The sequence below is a fragment of the Haplochromis burtoni genome, unplaced genomic scaffold (genome assembly GCF_018398535.1).
Source record: "Haplochromis burtoni strain Fernald_Lab_line unplaced genomic scaffold, NCSU_Asbu1 Contig_31, whole genome shotgun sequence".
NCBI lineage: Eukaryota > Metazoa > Chordata > Actinopteri > Cichliformes > Cichlidae > Haplochromis > Haplochromis burtoni.
The window spans coordinates 803,461-811,668 of record NW_024582392.1 but is presented as its reverse complement, the minus strand read 5'-3'; the positions used below and the strand labels follow the sequence as shown (position 1 = coordinate 811,668).

The window sequence follows — 8,208 nt, the reverse complement described above, 5'->3', positions numbered from 1 at the left end:
GGCATCTGACAAGGATGCCTCCTGGGTGAGGTGTTCTGGGCATGTCCTACTGGGAGGAGGCCCCGGGGCAGACCCAGGACACGCTGGAGAGATATCTCTTGGCTGGCCTGGAAATGCCTTGGTGTTCCCATGGACAAGCTGGAGGAGGTGGATGGGGACAGGAAGGTCTGGGCTTCTCTGCTTAAGCTGCTGCCCCCGTGACCCGGCCCCGGATAAGCAGGAAAAGATGGATGGATGGCAAGAAAAATCTGTTGTGAACCAATATTATAAACCCCACCGATAATCAGTTCTTAGAGGTCATCAATATTGGCTGAACATGCATCAATGTATGAAAAAAAAAAAAGCATCTTAACCAGTACCTGGAGCTGCCTTAGATGAATGATTGAATGCTGGGCTACATGTGAACAACAGTAGACTATACCACCTAAGTGCTGCTTACTTAGTAAAATAAATCATGTATAATATTGGCAACTTGCCCTGTAAAAGTCTACACACGTGTTTCTTAAATGAAACAGAAAATGTCCTCTCAGCGATGGGAGCTCTGCGACTACAGCGAACATCAGTAACAGTAGTAAAGCTGAGAGCGCAGCCCCCTGAAGGTGTCGTCATCATGCCCGCTGGCCTGCTCTCCTTCAAAGAGCATGGACTCTGGAAGCACCACGCCCTCTAGTGGATCCGGCTGGCAGAACTCCACTACAAATTCCTCCTCGCAGTCCAGCAGCAGTCTTGACCACGCACTCATGTCCAGCTGGCCCGCGGTGCCGCCGTATTCCTCTGGCAGGACCGATCGTGGGATGTTCCGGTGCAGGGAGCGCAGGTCTGAACCGTGGAGGATGTACTGTGTAAGAAGACGACAAAGACTTGTCAGCGACCTGCAGCTTTAATATTTGATGTGATGAATGTAATTTTAGATTTATCAGGTAACTGCCTTCAACTTTCACCTTCCTACAAAGCTTCACCTTTGCCATTTTCATACTTGAGATGTTTTATGAAAAAGGTTCAGGAATTAAAATCAACCTCACATTCAAGAACACCTTCTCGTGCACCTCTGTTCGTTTGTTTTCAGCCCAGCTTTTTTATTTTTTTTTTTTTACATCCCTCAGAGGAAGTCTACTTCTGTCCCTTTGTACTTCTGCATCTGCAATGCACGCTGAGCCTCCTGCAGTGTTAACTTGACTCTCATTTTCTGGAAGTGTATGAAGCTTCAGTGAGCCAAATCTGGCAAGCAGGACAGGTGGTGAGAAAAGATTGTGTTGGTTCAGGCCAAAATAACTCCTGTGTTTTTAATGTGCTCTATGTTGGCACCGGATAACGTGCTGGCACGCACAACAGTATAGGTCGATTCTATTGGATGTTCGCCCTCACACGCCTCAGGACATCACACAACTCAGTCACTGTTGAAATAAAAATCACGAGAATGCTCCTGGTCTCATTTCTCACTTGACATTCTGCTTTTGAGCTTAGAAACTGAGGATATTTTGTCTGAGAACAGCATGGTCCTAGAAGGAGACTTTCAGACTCACCAGTGACAGTGAAAGTGGTCAAAAAAGGGCGTCCACTGAGCAAACTAAAAATGGCACTCACACTGCAAGCTGCCTGCACATGCCCAAGAAGATGACTTGGAATGGGGGCTGGCCATGTGTAAATGTGATAAGTGTTGCTGACCACTCTTTGTATGCCAAGAAGCCACTTTTGTGAGCAAAAATGAAAAATGAAATAATCTGACCACTAAATGCCATGCACAGAATCAAATTTGAACACAGAGGTGCATTTACTATATCCAAACTAGTATCTATTTATTTTGACTGTACCTGCTGATTTTTTGTTGTTTTTGCTTATATATTAACATAAAAACAGATAATATGCCACTGTTGCATTTACAGCTTGTTTTTGTTGACCCCAGTGTTAATTACAGATGTGTTACTATGCGTTTTAATGAACACAACACAAGGCTTACCATACCATTTTGAAAAATTGTTGTTCTGTTTGACCATTTTGGTTTATTTCTCTGAAAAGGAAACGTGCTTAGCTTTTCAGTTTCACAGATGAAAAAGACTATCGGTTTGAAACACAGGCTACAGAATAAAATGAGGGGCACGATTCAAAGCGGGCCTTTGTTCCAAACAAAAGAGTCAGAGACAGTACAAGAATAGTTACCCTCTCTGCCATCTTCTCCTTGAGAAACGGCTTAATTATAGCAAAGATCCCTTTGAAAATCCGCGGCTCATTAATTATGTTAACGGCCTTGATTCTGATCGGAAACCCATCCTGTGAATTAGAAGAGAAAACAGTCACAGCTGGGCCTTGTCAAATGATTCACACATGCTTTGTGTACTTATGTAAATATCAGACACTCTGCAGTCACGACAAAACACCACAGGCAGCGTTAAGGAGCTGCTGTGACTGACAAGTTTTTTTCTCAAGTGTTGCACTAATTCCATTTTTTACTGCTATATCATCAAAAATAAGAATCATTTTGAGGTAGTGATTCATTAAGTAACCATCTCAGGGTGAAACTAGCAGAGTTAATCCCCTCTGACATAAGAATATCATCATCAGATAGTGGCTTTATCAAATAATACTCATTATTGCTAACATTAGATTTTTGATGTCATACCTGGAGGATGCTCACAACTTTTTTGGCGAGGAACGGGCCTGGATTGGATGCTTGTGACATGCCCACTCCGGTGTAGTCTGCTAAAATAACAATGCCGTTCACCTGCGTTTCCTCCGGCTGAATCAGCTTCTCCAGAGTCAAATAAATCGCTCTAACATTGTCAACAAATGGGTAATCATTTGGTTTCCATTTTCCTGTAAAACAGTTAGAAGTGAGTAATCGTGCATCGTGAGCGAGCGAATAATGCGTCAGATAAATCGAGTATTGCGTGAATTTTCCAGTGACGATGAAGCCGACACCAACCTGGGCGCAGACAGAGGATGTATCTTCCGTTGGGGTCCGGCCGTGGCAGCACTGTGAGAAAGCCCAGGTCGAGGACGTGTTTCACTGTGGATGGCTTCAGGTCCTGGAACACCTCTGGCCAAGCCTTACGTCCTGCATGGTAATTGAGGAGCAGCTGCAGGGCACGGTCATAGTCGAACTTCCTGGCCCGCAGGAAGCGCAGCAGGAAGGCATCATCAAGTCGTGTCCTGAGATTGGGCTGTTCCTGCAGAGCCAAGAGGGAAAAAAAAGTTAACTGGAAAAAAAAAAGAAAAGAGGGAAGGTCATGAATGGCAACAACCAGAATAAACAAAATACGGCTTCTGACTAAACAAAATAAAACACTGAGAAAAATGGCTAAATTAAGCTTGGTTAGCATCCATCTGTCCATTCTTTACTACTTCTCCAGGCCTGGGTTTCACTGGCAGCAGTCTAAGCAGAGATGCCCAGTACTACTACACCCTGTCCACTTCCTCTAACTTTTCAAGGGGAGCACTGAGGTGTTTCCAAAGCCAGCCGAGAGATAATCCAGCATCTCTTGGGTCTACCCTGGGGTGTTCTCCCAGAAGGATATGACTGGAAAACCCCACTTAGAGGCACCTGGGAGGCAGCCTGGTCAGATGTCCAAACCACCTCAACTAGCTCCTTTTCAGCCTGTCTCTAAGGGAGGGCTCACCCCATACTGTACCTATCGGACCCCCAGCTGGCATAAGTGGAACTAATAAATCATTACAAAAGAATCTGGTTAAAATAATCTTTTAAAAAGTTTTCAGAATAATTGTATCAATGTAACTGCTTGAAAATAACACCTTAAAATAACCCAAAACAAATCTGTTCTATTGCGAGGTGTCAATGCTATTACTAAACTCTAAACTATTAGAAATTCACCATTTAGCCACCAGTAAAAGGATCCTTTATTCTGATAACATGGGCACTTCAGTTTATTTTTAGTGAACCTTCTTTGTTCAAAGGACCAAACCTTTGAGACTTTTCCTTCACTAATAAAGAACATGTACCACCGTTATAGGGGAAAAAAACAAAACCTTATTTTTAAAATGATTTACGTCCATCACACATTTTATAATAAATTTACTTTGAGCCTTCAGTGCTATAGGCTGAAGAGGAAAGAAAGAATTCATAGGTGGACCACCTCATTGCTGGAAATAACAAAACTACAGATCATATTTCTATGAGACTCCAGCCACTGTCAAAAAATGTCTGCAAGACAAACAAAGATAATTCACATGGAATTCAGTGCTGCTGAAATGCAACAAATAAGAAAAAATATTTTAATTGACAAACAATTGAAATTTGGCCTTGTTCAATAATACCTTTATTCACTGCTTTTTAATGCTATCAAAACACTACAGCAGAAAAACACAGGACCTGTGCAGTTAAAATCCATACTCATTTGTCACAGGTCATAGTGTCATTGGAATATTGGACAGTGCAATCACACACTGTATTTTTTCCTAAACGTCATGTAGGAGAGTTACAAATACATAAAAAAATTTAAATAAAGGATGTGAAACGGGACAACGTGGAATCAGACCCCCACATCCACCTTCAAGAACAACCTTAAATCTGAACTCTGAACGTCTAAAGCTTTGTGATATATTTGGGACAGCACTGACAAAATCTGTCCTCAGAGAAAAACAGAAACACCTGCCAAAGTTCTCAAAGTACCATTGTAATGGCTATGGCAGGTGTTCCCAAGTTCAAAAACACAAATAATACAATTTTACATCAGCTTTATATTTTTAGGGTATTAAAAGTGAATATACTATCCTAAAAACAAATGGAAGTTTGTGTTTTAAGGAGAGTTTATAGACCAAGAACATAATATATGTATACACAGGCTATTTTATGGGAGATATAACCTCCTCTGGATGCAACACAGGCAGCTATCCATCTCCAAATGGACCAGATAAGAGTCAGGAAATTGTTGCTGAGGAATTGCTCTCTATTCCTGCATGAATGTGGCCTGGAGCTGTGAACTGGTTACTGGCTCTGATGAACACAATGACCCAGTGTGCCCCAAGCAAGTTCAATAGGAGGCAAGCTGGCAAATGAAGTGTCTGGGTTTGCTTCTGTTCCAGAAAGGCCTGTTCTACTCTGACAGTGTCAGGCCGTATGTCAAGCAGACACTGTCCTGCTGAAAAAGCCGCAGGGCGCTGCTGCAGGAGTAATACAAGTTCAGGTTAGAGCACCTCAACTCGGTACCTCAGTCTGGTCAGAATTTCACCAAGAACAATACGATCAGATGCTCTCATGGACACGCAAAGCTGCAGCAACAGGATGCAGAATGCCAAAAGCCTGGCCCCAGTCAACGTCAGTCAGTCGTGGCATGGTGCCACTGATAACAATGCTGTGCATACACTGTTTTATTGTGCCCTGATTCCACTGGCAAGAGAATACAGCAAACTGAACCAGTTCTCGGTTCTACAAGTGAGTTCTTTTGTGTTAAACAAATTAACAAATCACCAATCTCGCCACTGACTAAAACCAAACAACTGGAACTAAAAACTACTTCACAATATAAAACTTGCATTTCTTTTTTTGAGTACCATATTAAGTTTTATCACAGTGGTTCTCAAATGGCGAGCTGAGGCACACTGGGATGCCTTGAGATTTTGCATAAACCTCACACTGCAGATGTACCAAAAGTAATGAATGAGATTTAAATTCACTATTTTAGTGCTAAAGGATCTATTTCAAAGTGAGGAGATAAAACGGATCACTTTCCTGTGTAGAAAAAATTAACACCTATAGATTGTAGGTGAAATTTAGGCCCCAGTGCTGCAAACATGCCCTGAAAAGTGCCTAATAAAAGAACTGATTATTTTTCCGATCGCATGTAGGCTATTTTTGGCATATATGAATATACTTACATTTCATACTGAAAATTCTTTCCTGTATTTCCTTACTCACACTTCTCAAATTCTTCCCAAAGGTCCAGTTGAATGTTACTCAAAAGCTTTCCAATTTTTGCCCTCTTTTTTTTGCCGCTTGGTAAGGCATCATTGTTCTGCCCTACCTTAAGTATCATGTCCCTCAGTGCTTGGACATCCCGTAGACGCCATTCTGGCTTCTCTTGGAGCTCCTCACGTGCCTTGGCCACCAGTTCAGGGGTCAGGGTACAGGAATAGATGGGTGGTGGAGGACTGGGGAACCAGCTGTGCACTGCAGCTGCTGACGAGTCCACTGTAGGACCACCGAGATCGATGGACTCATGCTGATCGGCCATGGAATGACTGGGTGAAGCTGTTGGGAAATAAGCACGGGTGAGGAGAATTAACTTTTAAATATCATAGCTTTACTTCAAATAAGAACAGCGATACCCCACGGCCTGACACCTTCATTATCAATAATTAAACGTCATTATCATATTTTGTACCAGTAAGCTGCCTCTGCACAGTAAATGTACAGCAGCACAAAATAAAAACTGTTAAGTGCCTGAACATTACAGTAAGTGTCAGGTACACTCACAAACTGCGCAGTTTTAGTAAGTAGCTCAATTTCAGCTAAGTTTAGCAATAGATGTGGGAACACGATGTTCCCAGATACACAAGAGCGGGATGCTCTCCAGTAACTATCCAAGACCGCAAACACTGCATGCATTCACTCAGTAATGAGTCACAGCGCCAGAGATTCTCAGCTAATACAGCCTGAGCCTAAACAGAGCATATGTCCGGATAATGACTGAATACTGACCAGAAAATGGGTCTAACGGTAGCCTTCAATGGCAGACATAGAGTGCTAAAAGGCTGCTGGTAAGTGATATATAAATTCAGAAAACATCCGCAAAGATCAAAGCTACAAAAACCACTGTCAAAAAAATCACAACGGACCTGTCAAGAAAATCCCTCTTCCGGGTACAGAGCCGGCGTTAGCTCATTGGTGCTTTTGTAACACGTGATGCACTGCGCCGATGAATCGTGCGTCTTTTGTTTTGATGCCGATGCTGCGTTCAAGTTTAATCGGAAATTTGGCAAACCTATATGTCAAAAAATTAATAGCGTGACTGTTATGTGAGCCTGTTGTGTTTCAAATTCAAATGCGATCTTGAAATATCCAGCTCTTTTTCTTTTAACAAATTACAAACTAATCCGTTTCAAGATTTACTAACATAAACACGCACCTGGGTACCTGAACCTCACATCTCTAAATCTAACAGTAACAGAAACGCACACTTTTCAAACACTGTTGTTTGATTCAAGCACCAGGCAGGTAATTTTATAGCTCTGGGGTTTTATAGCTGTAGGCTAACGTAATGATCTCATACTTGTACGCAGGTTATACCATCCTTGTATTGCATTTCAAAGCAGTAGATGGCAGAATTTACCTTCATGTTTCCGCGGCTGCTTCCTTGCCACTGTAGGCTTCATGTCGTCTCGGAGGCTATGTAGGTAGACAATTTTTTTTTAATACAAATTTTACATTTGGGATTCGTTTCACTACAGGATTGATCGTACAACAAGGGGTTGGTGTTTTGTTCTTTAAAAAATGCAAGCAATTGACTAAATGTCTAATTAAAGGGGACGAAAAAGAAAGAAAATATGGATATGAGCTTTAGGCTAATGTCCAGTACTTGTGTCAAACCAATTTAACGATGATGTATTGTGATGTACATCCAGGATATGTTAGGTATTGTGCTAAAGAGAGAACCAAGAACAAGACAGGGGGGTCCATGTAGGTCGAGAATAACTGATTAAAAATAAATATGTTGTAGGAAAGTGGTGTATAAAAGATGATTTTCATGGTGACAAGGCAAGAGAAATGGTTTGTGGACACCACATGTAAAACCATTTCATTTGTGAATGTTGGCTTTTTGTTGCCTGTCCAGTGCACTTGTCATCACTTTCATTTGCACAAATCCAAGTAAAATAGTTTACACAATAGTTAGGCAACAGTTAACAACAGTTCAGCCTTCCTAACCAGACAAACGCCTGCAGTTTAAGTGTAACTAAAACTTAAAATTAAAGGGTCTTGAGAACAAAGTACAATATATGCATTGTGATAGAGTGGATGTGGAAAGCATCAAAACATTAAACATAAAACAGCAAACATTAGACTTCAGTAAAGCGCAAGCACCTTAAAGCTGCACTTAAGATGTTGCAGATATGTGACTGCTAACCATGTGACATTAGCTTTTCTTTCATTTTGGACACTTTGGAATGGTGACAGTATAGAGTCAATTGAATGATACCCCAGTCAGACAAGCTTAGAGACCAGCCGGTGACCATCTGGCAATCAAATCAGTGTTCCCC

At 41.8% G+C, this 8,208-nt stretch overlaps 1 protein-coding gene across 3 annotated transcripts; it reads right to left on the bottom strand.

Moving 5' to 3' along the window:
- Positions 1-331: 331 nt before the first annotated feature.
- ttpal (tocopherol (alpha) transfer protein-like) lies at positions 332-7,368 on the bottom strand. 3 transcript variants are annotated; one of them, XM_042219293.1, is made up of 6 exons: positions 7,284-7,368; positions 5,976-6,202; positions 2,921-3,164; positions 2,618-2,811; positions 2,158-2,268; positions 332-838 (listed from the first exon to the last, which is right to left on the bottom strand). In XM_042219293.1, exons 1-6 carry the CDS (start codon positions 7,324-7,326, stop codon positions 560-562), a joined length of 1,098 nt encoding a protein of 365 aa, XP_042075227.1. In that variant the 5' UTR covers positions 7,327-7,368; the 3' UTR covers positions 332-559. The 3 variants fall into 3 exon arrangements, with proteins under 3 accessions (XP_042075227.1, XP_005918840.1, XP_005918839.1); XM_005918778.2 differs by lacking the exon at positions 7,284-7,368 and adding an exon at positions 6,790-6,854; XM_005918777.3 differs by lacking the exon at positions 7,284-7,368 and adding an exon at positions 6,653-6,783.
- Positions 7,369-8,208: the final 840 nt, after the last annotated feature.

Bases quoted from the DNA above. Each gene is read 5' to 3' on its own strand.
- ttpal (XM_042219293.1), bottom strand. From the start codon at position 7,326: ATGAAGCCTACAGTGGCAAGGAAGCAGCCGCGGAAACATGAAG. The intron at 3,165-5,975 runs GTAGGGCAGAAC...TTGGCTCTGCAG, and splicing joins TGAGGGACATGATACTTAAG to GAACAGCCCAATCTCAGGAC. The intron at 2,269-2,617 runs GTATGACATCAA...TCTAATTCACAG, and splicing joins AAGTTGTGAGCATCCTCCAG to GATGGGTTTCCGATCAGAAT.